At 33.9% G+C, this 18,278-nt stretch overlaps 1 protein-coding gene across 1 annotated transcript; it reads right to left on the minus strand.

Moving 5' to 3' along the window:
* Positions 1-12,475: 12,475 nt before the first annotated feature.
* LOC120483451 (uncharacterized) lies at positions 12,476-17,579 on the minus strand. Its single transcript, XM_039678494.2, has 10 exons — positions 17,502-17,579; positions 16,597-16,655; positions 16,241-16,273; positions 15,537-15,569; positions 15,415-15,450; positions 14,652-14,684; positions 14,532-14,567; positions 14,399-14,428; positions 13,306-13,338; positions 12,476-13,223 (listed from the first exon to the last, which is right to left on the minus strand). The coding sequence occupies exons 1-10, from the start codon at positions 17,510-17,512 to the stop codon at positions 13,060-13,062; spliced, it is 468 nt and encodes a 155-aa protein (XP_039534428.2). The 5' UTR covers positions 17,513-17,579; the 3' UTR covers positions 12,476-13,059.
* Positions 17,580-18,278: the final 699 nt, after the last annotated feature.

Here is an 18,278-nt window from a genome sequence, read left to right on the forward strand (position 1 = left end):
AAAGTCAGAATTGTGAGACATAAAGTCAGAATTGTGTGATATAAAGTTGCAATTGCATGTTATAAAGACAGAATTGCGTGTTATAAAGTCAGAATTGTGAGATATAAACTATCCTTAGGGGGAAAGTTAGTCTTTTCCCCCTTGGAATTGTCCTGATAACTCGCAATTGCGAGTTTATACCTCAATTCTAAGAAAATATGTCAGAATTTCAAGATATAAACTCGCAATTATGTGTTATAAAGTCAGAATTGTGAGATGTAAACTCAAAATTGTGAGAAAAAAGTCAGAATAAAAAGTCGCTGTCTTTTTTCTCAGAATTGCAACTTTATTTCTCAGAATTCTGACATCATATCTCGCAATTGTGAGATAAAAAGTCGCAATTATTTATTTTTATTCAGTGGCGATTTTTTTATTCATCTGATCGTAGTGATGTGGATATGTTTGCACAAGCTCTGTAATTCAGCGCTTCAGTACGTCACATTTATTTATATAGCGCTTTATATTATAGATTGCTTATATAAAGTTAAAAACTTCATTACTATAAAGCAGCGCCTCCGGTGTGTCGATGTTTTTACTCACAGACGTCTGACCCCAACGAACTCTACACACACCTACCTGTTACATCATCGTCCCGGATCAATGGCAGTACAGAGGTGTTTATCCGCCAGAGCGAAAGTTGGTTTTCTCCCAAAACAATCTCAACAAAATTAAATTTGGCCTTCAATTTCGCTTGAAGTGTATCGGGGCGGTTAGCGATGTACTAAACATGGATAAAGTTAATCGCGTACAGACGACAATGTTGTCAAAATGATCCCTGTTCACATGGATCCTCGATTAAAAACACTTTATTATTCTGCCAGGCCAGTACTTTATAAAGAAACACTAATCGCCCATAGACTGAACATGTAATACGCATGCGCATGACGTCACTATTTTTCACGAATTTTTCACAAATTCGCATTATTCTATTTTACACAGGTTACTAGCTAGCTTGCACTTTGAAACCCATAGATATCTATATAAAGGCTAGATGTCTCACGGCGGAGTATTTATCGTCATCACCGGCGGCCATCTTGTCACAGACAGGCTTTCTGGCGGGCTCTGTGGTATCTGATGTAAGAAATACTCTTATCTCGTTGAAATCTTGACGAATTTACAAACGGTTTGGTTTCTTACAAACGTTATTAACGCGGCTATAATTCTGGATGAATATTTATTTATACACTTATTATTCATAAGTATGCAGTATCATAACTACATCTCTGCCGTTTATAACAAACCAGGGGTGCGTTTCCCGAAAGCATCGTTAGCCAACTATGGTCGTTATCAGTAGGGTTGGGTATCGTTTGAATTTGAACGATTCTAATTCCGATTCCAATTCCTTGTTTCGATTCCAGTTCCTAACGATTCTCGATTCAGATTCTTTTAAGAGGCAGGGTCAAAAAAGTTTAGCTAACCTTGCTAACCAACGGCCTTTCTGAAGGAAATACTCCTTCTGTAAAAATACTCCTTTTGTCACAAATTTTGCATTTTGCCGAGATTTCGTTATTTTTAGAAAAGTGAAGCCACACTTAGGATCGCCGACGTAAGCTACTCATGTTCGACTCGCGCGGTTATGCCAACACTTCCGGTAGATGCTTCTTCGCTGGTGTTGTTCAGCGGTTTCTTCTTCCGCTTGGCGGACTGTGAATATCGAAACTAGGAATCGAAATTTTAACTTTTGAACGATTCCGGGAAAAACGAAAAGTTAGTCTCGGTTCCAATCGATACTCGATTCTCGATACCCAACCCTAGTTATCAGCATAGTTTAACGAGTCTGTGTTTCCCGAAACCATCGTTCCAACGAACATTCGCAAACAACATCGCAAAGTTGTGTGGTTTGAACGACAGCTCTCGACCTGTGGTTAGAGGCATCGTTTCTATATTGCAACACATTTGGAGGTAATAAATCCTTATCTTGAGCAAAATAAGCAAGCTGACATTCAGTACAACCGGTGTCTTTTATTTAAAATACATACAAATGGAATTTACGTCTTTTAGTTTGTCAAAAGATTTGAAGTAACGTCTTTGAAGAGTGCGCATGTGCGAACGTGCATACTATGTAAGAACGAGCCAAATATTGAGACTGGTAATAAAGCAAAACAACGGAGAACAATTAGAAATAGTCCTCAGATGACATGTCGGTAATTTATATAAAACAAATCTAGCGTTAATTGGATCTCAAACAGTTTCATTAAAGGTAGTTGTTACTCCACCACGCGCGAAACCAACGTGGTTGAACTATACTTTCCGACAGTGGGTTTCGGAAAACAGTCGTGACTAGCTAGTTGATTTTTCCAACGATGCATCGTACTATGGTAGTGAATCAGCGAACCACGTCGTTGTACGGGAAACGCACCCCTGACCGTTTGAAAATCGGTAGAAAATTGAGCAAGTTACGGTGATTTTGTTACCTGTGGCAAGATGGCCGCCAGGTGCTGACGTCGACCTCCATTGGCCAGCAGCGCGGACGAGATATCTAGCCTTTATATAGATATCTATGTTGAAACCCGTTTTTACAAGTTTGCCTCAAAGCTCTGTTGTTGTGGAAGTGAACGGCCAAAATGCATATAAAGTTTTCTGTTTTTAGTTGAAAACGGCATCGTGTAAACAGCCCTCAGTTTGGTTCCGACCCTGCTCATACCTGTAGTTTTCAGAGAAGGCTGTTTAGCTGGATTATAGCTTGATTAGCTGGATCAGGTGAGTTTAATAAGGGTTTAAGCTGAACTCAGCAGGACTGTGGCCCTCCGGGAACTCAGTTTAACACCCCTAAGGTGTTGTGGGGTTTATAGGATCTGACTAGGTCAGGAATGGGTCAGTTCGGTCCTAGAGGGCCACAGTCCTGCATGTTTCCCGAAACATGCTGATCAACATCATCAGGATCAGAAGCTACGGGAAGGAGTTTTATCAGGAATTAAGCTGCTCTCTGCAGGACTGAAGGTCTCCATCCCTGATCTAGGTCTGCTTAAACCTTTTGGTTTCTACTTTACTGAAACCAATAACAAGTTATAAAACACATGAACACATCATTACGGAGCCCCCAAAGGCTTATTATTATTATTATTATTATTAAAAATAATAAGTCGATGCTTTTTGTTCTCTCATCAAATGTTTGCATTCCCTTGAGGAATTGTGAGAGAATGCAAAAGCATTGATTGACTTATTATTTTTTCCTCCCATATCATATTTTTTTTTCTTAACCACGTCCAATACATAATCATAGCCGTGTGAGTTGTGTTTTTCATTGCATTGTTTTTTTTTCCCCAATATTTTTTGCATTATTTATTTATTTTCTTAAATACTCTGTGATATTAGTAATGCAAATTTAAATGAAAAACAAAACAGTTTAATTTAACAAATTATTTTTGAATATTTTAATTTTTAATTACATTTTAATTTGATCAATTATTTTTATTTATTTGTTGAGCTATTTATGTTCTGTATGATTAAATTAAATAAGTTAATTTTTAATTTATTTATTAAGCTATTTATTTATTTATTAGCTTGTTTGCATAGCCTATCAGGTAATCTTAATTTAAATTCAAATAAAAACAAGTTTAATAATTTTTTTAAATTATTTTAGCAATTTACTATTATTTGTTTATTTGCTTGCTTGCTTTATTCAGTGAGATAGTCTTATTATTGTGGCATTTTATATTTTGATTGATTTATCTCGCCATGGATTTATTTGTTTGTGTATACTTTTATGTATTTTTCCAGTAGATTGGTCTGAGTAGTCTTGGATTGCATGTAAATGAATGTTCCTGATGTGTTGTTGTGAACAGAAATAAGTTGAGAACAGGCCGTAAACGTGTGTTTGGCCTTGAAAAGCTTCCTTTCGTCACACAAAGCTTCTTTGTCTCTGCTTTGAGAAATTGATTGAGTTTAAAACACCTCCTTGTTGTTGAGAAATAAAGCACATATTCCCGTTAAAGGTTAATCATTCGTTTCCTTCTCTTGCACATCCATTCATATTCAACAAGCTAGCATTGACGCCTCGGAGTGGGATTAAATACGCAAACGATGCAGTTTTGGGATGTAGATGAGGTTTTGTTGAGGAAATAGGGTGATTCCTGTGGCCTTTGTAAAGGATCGTGGGGCTTCCCTGCTGACGGGAGTGTGTGTGTGTGTGAGTGTGTCACGGCCGTTCTCCGCTCTTCACACCGCTTTATGATGATGTACTGCTGGCTAAATGGGGAAAATTGTCTTTTTGAAACAAACTTGAGCACTTTTATCCACTGGAATCCACCTAAAGCCATGCAGGAACACGAGAAGCATCACACACTGAACCAGCATGATGTCATTCATCAGTGTGTGTGTGTGTGTGAATGCGAGTTCCTGAGTCATCATGAGGAGTAATCGTTCTTTATGGCCTTCAGCACTTCCTTACATTTACCTTGTTTTCGTCATTTCTATTCCTTCTAGTTTTTCCTACTTCACATTTATTTCCTTTCTTCTTTACTTTATTATTCTTTGTATTCTTCTGCTTCTCTTCATTCATTTTACATTCTTATTCTTCCTTCTTTTCTTCTTTTCTCCTTCTTTCATTTTTCATTGTTTTGCTTTATTCATTTGACCATCCTTTCTTATTTTCTTCTTTCATGTTTTCATTTCTCTTTCGTTCTTACTTCCTCAAATTTTCCTGCTTCCGTTTTGCTTAATCAATTTTACCTTCCTTCCTTTTTTCATTTCATAATTTTTCCAACACTTCCTTCCTTCATTCATTCCTTCCTTTCTTATTTCTCTCCCTTATCTATTCTTCATCTTTTCTGCTTTTGTTTTGTTTGATTAATTTTACCTTCCTTTCTTTCCTTTATTTTTTCTAAAATTTTCCTTCCTTCATTCCTTCCTTCCTTCCTTCCTTCCTTCCTTCCTTCCTTCCTTCCTTCCTTCCTTCCTTCCTTCCTTCCTTCCTTTCCTCCTTCTTTAATTTTTCTTGCTTGTTTTGCTTCCTTCATTCATTTTACCTTACTTTCTTCTTTCATTTCTTTTTTTTTTACTATTTTCCTTTATTCTTTCCTACCCTGCTCCTTTCTTATTTAAATTTATTTCCTTCCTTCTGTCATTTTTCTGCTTGTTTTACTTCTTTTCTTTAATATTTCTTCCTTCTTTCATTTCTTCTTTTTTCTTCACTCTTAGAAAAGGTTCTATCAGCGTTACGTATTTGGAACCCCTAAAAGGTTCTATACTCTCTTAAAAAAGGGTTCCTCTGGATTCTATATAGAACCCTGGGGTTCCATACTTGGCCAATAGAACCTTTTACCAAAAAAATGGTTCTATAGAACCATTTTGGAGTTCCATATATGAAGCGGTGGATGGAACCATTTCTGGTTCTAAATAGAACCATTTCTTCTAAGAGTGTACGATACCCTTCCCTCCCTCCCTTATTCATTATTTTCCCTTCATTTTTTCTTCTTTCCATTTTCCCTCCTTTCTTTATTTTTTCCCTTCTGTTTTCTATTTTCCTTTTTTCATTTCTGTATTTTCCATCACTAATTAAGTTGTTCATTCTTTCTTTCCTTTATTTAATCCTCCCTTCATTCCTCCATGTGTGTGTGTGCTCTATATTCTCTGTAGATCTGGGCCAGTAATTGAAAGGTTTTAGGATCAAACCGGAGTCGTTCTGAACCCACTCTAAAAAATACTGGGTTGTTTCAACCCAAATTTGGGTCAAATATGGACAAACCCAAATGTTGGGTTAAAAATGCAATCTAAACATATACCGTTGAAATGACTTTTTTTTACCCAACATTTGGGTTTGTCCATATTTGACCCAAATTTGGACCCAAGAGGATTTTCCCTGTCAATTTAAATTTAAATATTAAAATTTAAAAGTCCTCGTTTTCATCCGTTCTCTCCCTCCATCTCGTCCAGATCTCGTGACCAGTGATCCAGGACGAATGTGAGATCAGCACGTCTAAGCGAATGACCCGCTGACCTGCTAAACACTCTCACAGGGTCCTGTAAAACTCAAATCAGCTCATTGTGACCATCTCTGACTGTGAATTTTGCCATTGCTCGAGTCGAAATCTCAAAATGTCTTTTGTTTGGTGCTTGTTGATCAAGCACAGAAGCACAGAGGCTTTATTGCTTCACGGGGGCGGTTTGGTGATACAGCAGTTTTAGTTTGTTACGACACTTTTCCAGAACCTTCCACTGAGATACAGTTTTCCTTAAAAACACATTACAGAAGGTCTGTTGAAGATGCAGGGCTCAGTAGAGTCCCGTGGCATTGTGTGAGCCCTAAATTTACTTGACATTTCTGTGGACAACGGCTGGCGATCATTGAAATTCTGTGTTAGTCACCTAAAATCCAACCAGCTTTTAAATACTGCTGTTTTTACCCCACAAACAAAGGCAAAGACAGCTAGAAGTCAATGCTCATTGCTTAGTTTATTGACTTAAAGCTAAAGCATTTACAGTTTTGTTATTCGCAATGTAACATATGCATTATTCATATAATACAAAACACGAAAACAGCAGCACAAACTATGTACAGTTGCCAAAGCCTTAGAGAACATCTTAATCTTAATCTTAATTTCTTAATTAAGAATAAATCTTAATTTGTATTGATTTTGTTTATCGATTTCCAAACATTTATTGCATATTTATAAGTCGGTTGCTTTGAAATAAGTGGAATATCACACTCTAAACACTAAAATATGGACAAACCCAGCCATTGGGTTACATTTTTAAATTACATTTTTAACCCAATGGCTGGGTTTGTCCATATTTTACCCAAAATTGGGTTAAAACAAGAGTGCACTCTTGTTTTAACCCAATTTTGGGTAAAATTATTATATATAATAATGCATGGACATCACAGCTCATGTTATATATGAAAGCATGCAAATGTAATTGTATTATATTGTATATTTACACATTCTCGTCTCACACAACAATGCTGGGTTGTTTGAACCCAAATTTGGTTCAAATGTGGACAAACCCAAATGTTGGGTTAAAAATGTAATTTCCAATTTTAACCCAACTTCAACTTTCACTTTCAACTGTAAATGTTTTAATTGCATTTTTAACCCAACATTTGGGTTTGTTCACATTTCACCCAAATTTGGGTTCAAACAACCCAGCATTTTCTGTAGTATTCTAGGGTGTCTTTTGTATCGTTCTTGGGTGATAAAAGTCAAGTGATATTCATACGACTCCACTTTGCTTCAGTGGGATGTTTGTGTTATGACTGTAAAAACTAATATTCTTGAGCAACTTTTTTATCTTCTGTCAAATCAACTTAATGCGAATATGGTTCAGATAGCATCATATTTTGAGTTTCTATTTTTTAAACCAATCTCCGTTGTTGTATGAACTCAAAACTTTAAGGCAACTAACTTACTTGTTTAAGTTAAACCAACAATATTTTTTTTACAGTGATGTCTGATAGCTTACCAACACAAGTTTGAGTTGATTCATGTGATTGGAGAGTGCAGAGTGTATATGAGGTGGTTTCGATGTGTACAGTGTCAGATTTTCAGGTCTTCTCGACCCACTCATCCGTTTGAGAGGGAGTCAATGGTAACAGCATCTGAAATGTAAGAATGTCTCTCGGCTCCGCTCAGTAAAAAGGCTGTTTGTGCTTGAGCTCTTCGACAAATCCATCTCTCCGTGACGTCCATTGAGCCGACAGCACAGTCCCCGTCCCGTGATGGGGACGTTATCCAACACGCTTCTGTAAAACGAGCCGTGTTTATAGCAGTTCGCCCTACTCAGAAACCCGGGAATCTCCGTGGAATTATAACCATCGTTTGAAATCACGGGAATTCTCTTGTAGAATTCAAATAAACAAATAGAACACATTATCGAGGAAAGAACTATTATGATTCCCAATATAAGGCGTCAGAACGAATTTAAAGCACACTTCATTTTTATTTGCTCTTTGGCAGTTGTTAAGTTTTTGTTTTGTATATTATATGCATATGTATTTTGCTTAGTAAAAAATAACAATGATGTGTACATTTTAAAACTGAATAAAAAATATATATCATAAAAATAGGAATTTTAAGGATTTAAAAGTCTGATTTACATCACTTTGTTTTAAATGAACTAAATGATGATGTTTACACAATATCAGTATTATATCAATATCAAGTGATAATACAAATACATTTTCAGTTTATAGGATCTTATTGGGATTTCGTCCCATTATATGATTCCGATATAATCATATACTGTAAAAAAAAAATGCTCATGATTTGTAATCACAACATTTTTTCTTTTGTCAAATCAACTTAAATAATTTATGTGGTACAGATAACATAATATGTTGAGTTTCTGATGATGAAATCAATCTCCTTCATTGCATTAACTCAAATTTTCCATTTCAATGGACTTAAAATTTTAAGGCACCCAGGTTACTTAATTATTTAAAGGGATACTCCACTTTTTTTGGAAATACGCTCATTTCACCACTCCCTCAGAGTTAAACAGTTGAGTTTTACCATTTTCTAATCCATTCAGCCGATTTTCTGATATTTCGAAGAATATCATATCAGTAACCAGACAGTTTCTGGTCTCATTGACTTCTATAGTAGGAAAAAAAATATACTATGGAAGTCAATGGGACCAGAAACTGTCTGGTTACTGATATTCTTATAAATATCAAAAAATCGGATTTGAAAACGGTCAAACTCAAATGTTTAACTCTGGGGGAGTGGTAAAATGAGCCTATTTCCCCAAAAAAGTGGAGTGTCCCTTTAAGTTAAACCAACAATATTTTTTAATTTCAGGCTTTTAATATTCATAGTTTATCAGAACACCTCATTAAGTGATTTAAATGCAACGTAACACTACACGCATTTCTTGCATTGTGATTTTTGTATTTTTTTAGGTTTTATTTTTAGCTGTAATACTTCAGGTGACCATGAGGAGGCAGTAGTCGGTTTCTCCCCGTTTCCTTCCCCTGACCCCACAGAAGTTCTGCACTAATGCAGTTTGTGCTAAACATGCTTTCCACGCTTAACAAGTGCGACACGTTCCTCACAATTTCAAGTCAGTCATCTAAAGAGAGGTATTTCATAGCTCGTACCAGTCGGGCTGTGGTTCCAGTAAAGCCCAGGAGCCGATACGAGAGGAGACCTGTGGAACAGAAGGCCTTTGTTAGTGAAACTCCTGCACGTCTGAGATAATGTCCCCTCCAAAACACTTCCCAGCTTGTTTTTCATGTTCATTGAGTTCAAGTGATGTATTTGTGATAGGAACTAATGGCTGCACTTCATTTACACTTTTTTATTTGAAAGTGAAAACTATATCTTAAGTGTTAACATAAGCAGTTTATCAGTGATACTGAAATAACACTGTGTCGCTCTAATCGCTTTTTGCACTTGATGAATTCATTTATTGTTCTGTGAAAGGATGATTGTTTCTTAATTTCCACTGAAATTACCACTAATTTTATTTATTAATTAAACATTATTAGTTTAATATATTTATTTAGAGTGCTATTTTATATTCATTCAAGATATTTTTAATAATTAGAAAAGTATTATTTGTATGATTATGATTACTTTGTTCTTTTTACTTTTAAATGAATAATGCTATTTAAGTTAATTTATTTAACATTGTTATTGTTTATATCTACGTATGTATTTTTTTATATTTTGGTATTTTTATATTCTTTATGTTAATTAATTAATTATTTAAAATATTTAAAATGTTATTTTATTTTATTTGTTCATTTAAATTATTTTAAAATAACCATTTATATTAATTACAAATAACCAATAATTGTAATGACATTATTGGTGTTATTTGTGCATTTTATTGTGTTATTTTCTTTTACTCTTTCTATTTGTATTAGTTAGAAAATTATTTGTATGGTTATGATTATTTATTTGTGCAATGTTGTCATTCATTTAATTTATTTTCATTGTTACTTTGTTTATTAAATAGTTGTTATTATTTAAATCTGTGCATTGAAGTTATTTTGTTATTTGTTTATTTGTTTCCATTATTTTAAAACAATTACATAATAAAAGCCATTATCAGAAATTGCCTGTATATTATGCAGTAAAAATCTTTGATTTAAAACCAAAACTACCGGCAGAGTAATAAATATATAGCTTATTGAATTTAAAAAAAAAAAGTGATATATATATATATATATATACAGTATATATATATATTTTTTTTTGTGTGTGTGTGTTGAATGTCTTTACTGATTTCAGGTGCCATCCAAATGTAAGGAAATGTTATAATTACATAATAAAAACTTTATTAAAATAAAAAATCTTTGATTGAATGGGAATGTTTACCTGAAAATGAAAAGTCTGTCATGATTTATTCATCTGTTATTCCAAATCTGTCTGACTTTGATTGTTTGCTTTCTGTTCCTCTAGATCAATGATTAGTGTGGGAGTTTTCGGAGAATCCACTCTAGCGCTGTGAATGTGTGTGTGTTTGTCTTGATATTCTAGAAGGTAAATCCCGTCGCTGTGTGTGTGAGATTACAGAAAAGCTCTCAATCTGACCTTGTGACCTTTAACAGGCGAAAGGTTGTCTGTGGTTGTGGACGTCACAGGAGAAGCCCAGAAGCCCAGACGGGTATCAGCTTTAGCGTGAGAGAACGTCCCGACCTTTGGGCTCAAAGCGTCCCGCACACGTCCAGCAGAGGAGGAGGTATAGGGTTCTGCAGAGAGAGCCTATAGAGGTACAGTTGAGTCCGGTTCAACAACACTTACACATTCAGAGAGAGCCTATAGAGATACAGTTCAACAACACTTACACATGCTGAGAGCAAGTGGAAATCATTATCAAGCAATTTTGATGAAAGGATCTGTTATAGCAAATTTTCCTCTACTTTCCCTCTAAAAATTATTTAGGTCATACTGTAAGAGAACATAAATAACATTTGTCTGTGCATATAATATATATATATATATATATATATATATCAGAAAAGCCTCTAAGTGCCATTTGAATTTTTTTTCTAATGATATTCTTTATCAAGCTTATATATTTAAGTTTCACTTAAATGACAATTCATAGGTAATCTTCATTGCCATTTAAGTGAAATTACTGAACTTAAATATACAAGCTTGATAAAAATTATCATTCTAGAAGAAAATTTCTAATGGCATTTAGAGAAAATTTAGAGGATTTTGCAGCTGAACTCTTCATATATATTATAATCAACTCATATTATATATTATAAATTTATGCAACCAAAATGTTTTAAAATGTAATTTTATATTTATAATTTTACACATATATATATATATACACACACACACACACACACACACAAATAACATTTATGCATCTGTACTTCTGTAACAAAAAAAACAAAAAACAGATACAATAATAATAATAATAATGTTTAATAAATAAATAAGTAAATAACACAATAAATATGGAAAAAAAAATAACATGCAAGTTTTTAAAATGTTATATATTAGGGCTGTCGAGTGATTAATCGTTTCGCATCCAAAATAAAAGTTTGTGTTTACATAATATATGTGGGTGCACTGTGTATAATTATTTTATAAATACACACAGATGCATGTATATTTAGGAAAAAAATATTATTTATATATAAAATATTTATATTTATATATAATATAAATTATATATAAATCTATATACAGTATATCCATGAAAATATTTCTTAAATATATACAAGCATGTGTGTGTATTTATATATATATATAAATTAATTATACACAGTACACCCACTTCTATTATGTAAACACAAACTTTTATTTTGGATGGATTAATTGTGATTAATCGTCTGACAGCCCTATTATATATATATATATATACTTTATTGCGCATTTTGGTTGCATCTTATTTTTTCCATATTTATTGTGTTATTTACTTTTTTTATTTATTATTATTAAACATTACTATTATTATATCTTATGTATACATATATTATATATCATATATTAGTTGAACTTATGTATTAGTTTTTCCATATTGTTTATTATTTCATGCTTATTTAATTATTACAGGATTATATTATTATAATCATTTTTTCAATGCAGTGTTGTTTATTTTTTTATTTAAACATTATTATTATATCTGTTGATCTGTGCTTTTCAATTTAGTTAAAAAGCACAGATGCATAAATGTCATACATATATATATTTAAAAAAAAATATTTTTAATTTATATTGTTTGATGCATTATTTCTTCATATAATTTGTTATTAATGAATTCTTTCATGGTTGTTTAATATGAATTATTATTTGCATGATTATATGTATTATGTTCGCAGTGTTTACTTTATTTTTAAAATTAATTAAACATTAATAATTATATCTATTCATTTAAAAAACATATTAATTTCACATACATATTATGTTTATATACTTGCATTATTACTTGAATACTAATAAAATAGTATATATCATGCAAAATAATATTTGATATTCCCTTTTAATCAAAGACCAAGGCACATTGAAGAGACACTGCATTTCTATTTAGCATATTCATTTCTTTTATTTAGGGGTACAATAAAAAGAAAGAAACGTTTCAGAATCACATGTTATTGATTGTAATATTTTGTAAATTCAACAATGTTAAATACTTTGTGTATAAAAAAGGAACTGAAAACAAAGAGAGAAACACTTTTGATTGAAACACTGTCATTGTGAGGAGAGCGAAGGCCAATCTGAGGATGCCAGCACCAGTTTCTCATCAACTCTGAGACTTGTCGATTCAAATCTATCCTAGAATTAATCAAACAAAATGTCCATACTATAACAATATCTCAATCTAAAACGAAATCAATCCTGTAAAGTGTCCAGGTCAGCCTTGCCTCTGGGTAAAGTCTGAAGAATATTTGGCAAGCACAACTGTAGCTCACATTAACAGAGACCTCACAGGAAAACTCCCATGAGGCCACACACACATACACACACACACACAGGACGTCACAGAGGATCAAGTCTAATTCAAGATTCTCAAAACCAAAAATGCCACTGAAAGCATAAACAGTATAGTTATTATTTCCCTCTTCTGTCACTGCCTTCATTGCAGCTCTGCCCTGTTTCTCTCACAGTTCACGTCTCAGGGACGGAGGTTCCTTGATCTCTTTTTTGAGGCGGAGACGGGCTTGCTCCGCTTGCGTGCTGATGCATTGTGGGATTTGGTGGCACGCTGCTGGACTGGGACTGGAGCAGGTTTGACAGCCGCCGCCGCCGCCGCCTCGTCTGAGTCCGGGCCTTCGTCTTCTGCACGGTGACACGGATATTTTACACATCTCGTTCAAAAGATTCACTGTGTGTGTGTGTGTGTTTATGATGTGATATTTACCATCATTTTCTTCCATACTGGATTTAGGTGCATCTGAAGATTTAAAAGAAGAAAAAAACAAAACAATGCATGAAATAACACAATAAATATGGAAAAAATAACACAAAACAATTGCATGAGACCTGAAAATTGCCTGGTCATAATTCACTCTTGTGAAATTGTGAAAGTGACATAAATAATCAAATTTACAATACTGTAAAAATTTGTTATCACAACATATTTTCCTTTGTCAAATCAACTTTATAATAAATTATTTAGTTGAGATAACTTATTATTTTGAGTTTCTGATGATTAAATGAATCTCCTTCATTGTATTAACTCACTTTTTCCAGTTCAATCAACTTAAGAATTTAATGCAACCCAGGTTACTTAATTTTTTAAGTTAAACCAACAATATTGTTTTACAGTGTAGTAATCACAACTTTTTTTCTTTTGTCAAATCAACTTAAATCATTTATTTAGTTCAGATAACATATAATTTTGAGTTTCTGATCATTAAATCATTCTCCTTGATTGTATTAACTCACTTTTTCCAGTTCAATCAACTTAAAATTTTAAGGCAACCCAGGTTACTTACTTTTTTCAAGTTAAACCATCAGTATTTTTTTTTACAGTGTACATGCTATTTTCAATTATTACAACATTATTCTTTTTAGGTTCATGATTATTTTTAATTCATGCATTGGTGATTCATTCACTGGTCATTTAGGAGTGAAATATCTGGTCATATGATAAAATGATAATAATAAATTATGTTTGGCATATAAAATGGATCAATTGTTTTAGAAAATTCAATAAATTAAATTAACCATACAAATAAGTATTTTTTTAAAACTGGCATGATTTAAATTGAGCACTACCATGGTGTATAAATACTTCACTCTTTAAATAAATCATAATTATTTGTTTTTGCATTACAATATTTCGAATTTTGTTGGAAAGTGTGCTTAAATGTCATGCAGAAATCTCAGTCTCAAGTCTATATTTTTATGCAAAATTTATTTTTAGGGTGAAGTGTGAGCTGGACATTCGGGATGTAAATATTCCAGACTGTATTTTGCTAACATAACACACATAATAAAAACGGACTCACCAGCTTTGGGCACGTCATTTACTTGAGGAGCTAAAAAAAGGAGACTCGTGTCAATATTTGGACCAGATTCGCTTTCTGTTTATTATTTTTTCTCATCATTCACACACTTCTCTCCAGTAAATCTGACACTCACCGCTGTTTCCCGCCTCAGCACTGGTGCTGCTCGCATCTAAAGCATACAAAACAGAATTATTTTTAATTGTCTAACCCTTTTTATTTCGAAAAGTTGACATGGTTCTTTCTTTAAGGCTACCTGCAGTTGCTCCGTTGTAATACAGAAGCTCATCTGTAGCCATAAGAAAAGAGAAATCAGGTGATTAAATGGAGAGCAAATTGAACTAAATGTCCTCTGGGTAGATCAGAATAGAGAAAATAAAAGTTTGTTTAGTCACCACTAGATGGCAGACTTGTAAAGTTTTCCTCAAATTGGTTAAAACTACAAACACGAATACAAACTGTTGAAAAACTACAAACATGGCGGATGTGCTCGTCCGAGATCGGTTTTGATAAAGGGGTATCTAACCTGACTAAATATATGTATTCAATGTTATCCGCATTATATTTCATCTGAAACAGCGTTGTAACTTTTATAAAGATGCGTGTGGTCATTAACTCTCTAGTAACACAAGAGGAGAGTCTCAACGGGAAAACACACAACTCGCAGAGCAAGTATGATGAAGCACACTCAAAAGTATGTCGTTTTTCTTCCCAGAAACAGTACATGCTTTAGGGCATAGTTTAAATTGGGATGCAACATTGGTGTTTCATTATATGTTCTTTAACATGTCAGAACCTGCTTGCCTATAAAACTAGAGGATAAAAAAAGTAGCCTAGCTTAAAACCTTCAGTTTATCCCTATTCCAGCTTGTCAAACACTTTGTTTCTTCCTTAACTAACAATCATTCTCTCTCGTTTATCAGGAACATCAACCAGTCTGGTTCTCAAATCAAGGGTACGGTCGAGTCCTTCAGAACTAACCCTCTCTCATCTGCTCGTGTGAAGGAGTGATCACTCACCGTTGGGCAGGTCGGGTGAGATCAGGTTCATGCTTTCTGTGAATGAAAACGCAAAACACTGCAGTGAACCAATACACAATACAGACGGTGACCCCAAAACTGAGAACGAGTGAGAAACTCACCAGTTGGAGCTTCATCTGAGGTTGAATCATGATCTGTGGGTTAATAGAGGGATTATTAGTTGTTGTTGTTTTTTGCAACATGTTGTAGCCTTCAAACCGTATTCACTTTATAGCCCTTTATCCTGTAATTGTGGACAAATGTGGGCACAGAGGACTCAGGTGTGATCCTAATTTATATCACTGTCTTCGATAAAGTTTTGTCCATCCATTTATGGTGATTGTTTTTATTTAAGGGGTATTTTTGAATTTATTTACTTCAAAAAGTACCATATTTTCTATGTAAATTATGCTTATTTTCATGTTTTATATATTTTTTAATTTTTAACTACATTAAAATGTCATTCCAATAGGTTCTTAGAGCTAAAACCTAAAGATGAAGTGACTTTGCCGTCACCTGGTGTCTAATTTTGGCTTATTTTAGAATGCTCTAAATTACAGTTTTTCCCATTCATTTCTATGGGTGCCCATTTTTGACCCAAATACAAGATTAAGGAGTTTTTTTTCACCCACTTAACATTGTAGAATTGAGGAAAAAAAAAATTGTGTGTGTTCAGGAGGCAAACTTAGGAAAAGTAGCCAAGTCTTGTAGCGCTCAGATCAAGGGAAGTATTTTTTTTTTTAAATAAATCAAAACTATTTTGCCCACATTTGTCCAGAATACGGTTTTAGGGTTAAATGTTACTGGTTTTATGATTTATGAATACCTGTGGCAAACATGGCTTGGGACCCCCCTTCAGCTACAAAAGAAATACAGATAAGAAATGGTTGTTTTTAAACTATTAATATCTTAGTCACATTATATTTACAGAGATTTATACACAGTCTTCATATTAAATTGTAAAACTTCTTTTAACAAAATTACATTTTAAAGATGTTTTTGGATGTTTTTTAAAATGTTATATATATATAGAATTATTAGCCATGCATTCGTATTAATCTGAAGAAATTCTAAACTCTAAATTTTAATAATTATTCACTGATATGATGTTCTATATATATTTTGTGACCTCTTTTTGTTAACTCTCTTATATTAAAGGATAAAAATGTGTTTTTCTTTCACCTGCTTCAAGGTCCGCTTCAACCAGTACCAGCACCAATGAGCAGAGGATGAGAATGTTCCTGTGACAAAACACACAAATAAATCAGTTACTGACACAATGAATCTGGCTTATAAAGAAGCAGGTAAGGACCAAGCTTACTGTGAACGCTCTCGAATCTTTAGCTATTGTTCATAAGGCTCTCTCAACATTATGATCAAACATTATTCCAGTAACATTGGAGAACATTCAAAAGCAACATTCCTGTAACGTTTGCAGAATGATAACATTGAATGTTTCCTTAACCAAGGAAAAGTAAACATTCAGTCAGTGAACATTCAGAAAAAAACGGTTTCATAACTTAATGAGAATTAGCGAAACATTTTTGATATTTTGCATCTATTCTATGTAGTGAATGTGATTAATATCAAGTTATTTTAATGCAAATCAAGCAATGCAATAATCACAGATTATTATTAATAATCACCATTGAAAACCACTATTGTGGCACTGGATTTTTTTTTTAACGCTCAATTATTGATTGCCGGCTCCAAAACGTGTTTTTACATGTTCATGTAAAATGTGTTTAAATATTTAATAAATATTAATAATAATTACTATATAAATTAATAAGGTGGAACCATTTTAGTGAATTCAAGCATATGTCTTTCTGTAATTTTTTTAAACATTTTTTCTTTAGTCAAATCAACTTAAATCATTTATGTAGTTCATATAACATAAATTTCTGATTTCTGAGTTTCTGATGATTAAATCAATTTTCGTCATTGTATTAACTCAATTTCAATGAACTTGAAATTTGACATATTTATAGAATTTTACATAACGTACATATACAATTTAGACCCTCAGTTTTGTCTTTGTGTGTGACAGTGATAATGTGTTTGCATTGTGAAAGATGTGGAGTTACCTGGTCAGCATGGCTGGGTCCGGTGGTGTACAGTACACAGTGTAGTATTGCACATGAACTGGTCCTGTGGCGGCAGCAGCCGTCAAGGCTTTTATACCTCCTCAAAGGCCATTGAGAACGTGGGAGGGGAGGGTCTCTTATTGTGAAAGAGAAGACGTGGAAAAAAAACGCTTCATCTTGGATTACATTAATTGCATGGCTTAATGTAAGGATTGATATGTCTCCTTCCCAGTACATTCCCACTGAAAGATTCTCTCTCGCCTCCGTTAAAGGGGGAAATCTTTACCTCTTTACCTCACAGTGAACCTTTTGTTACCCGCTGCACGCTGAGATGTCTCTCTCCCGCCAAAAACAAAAAAAGAAGTCCTGCGAGTGGAAGGTTCAGGTGATTGTCCACGCCAATGCCAAGGTCACGATAGTTGCCCCCCCGTGACCTGGCGATCACGCCGTGTTGACATGCGCTCAATGCTGGGGATTCCCTGGGTCACTGAGGCCAGTATTTGGGGAGAAATGCAAACCTAATTGCTCTGTAAAGCAATAGCGAGCTGGCAGGGCATAAATCGAATTTTTCCTCTTTAAAAGGTTGGTGTTGGGGAAATGGCGCTTGTTTTTTTGGCCTCTTGCTGTCCAGATGCCAGCGATAAGGTTGCGACTGATGGAGGTATTAGTGCTCAGTGCTGCGGGAGAGACTCTGGGATCTGTGTTCAGGAAATTCCACTTTCCCCCCCTCCAGCTTTCCTTGAGATTAATTTTGAGAGAAAGACAGTGTCGGGTAAC

This window comes from Pimephales promelas, chromosome 18 (genome assembly GCF_988280905.1).
Source record: "Pimephales promelas chromosome 18, fPimPro1.hap1.1, whole genome shotgun sequence".
In the NCBI taxonomy this organism is placed as follows: domain Eukaryota; kingdom Metazoa; phylum Chordata; class Actinopteri; order Cypriniformes; family Leuciscidae; genus Pimephales; species Pimephales promelas.

Excerpts from the sequence above, each read along its gene's own strand:
- LOC120483451 (XM_039678494.2), bottom strand. Across the intron at positions 16,274-16,596 it reads TGAAGCGGACCTTGAAGCAG|CTGAAGGGGGGTCCCAAGCC; the intron begins GTGAAAGAAAAA and ends TTTCTTTTGTAG. Across the intron at positions 14,685-15,414 it reads CTCACCCGACCTGCCCAACG|ATGAGCTTCTGTATTACAAC; the intron begins GTGAGTGATCAC and ends TTATGGCTACAG.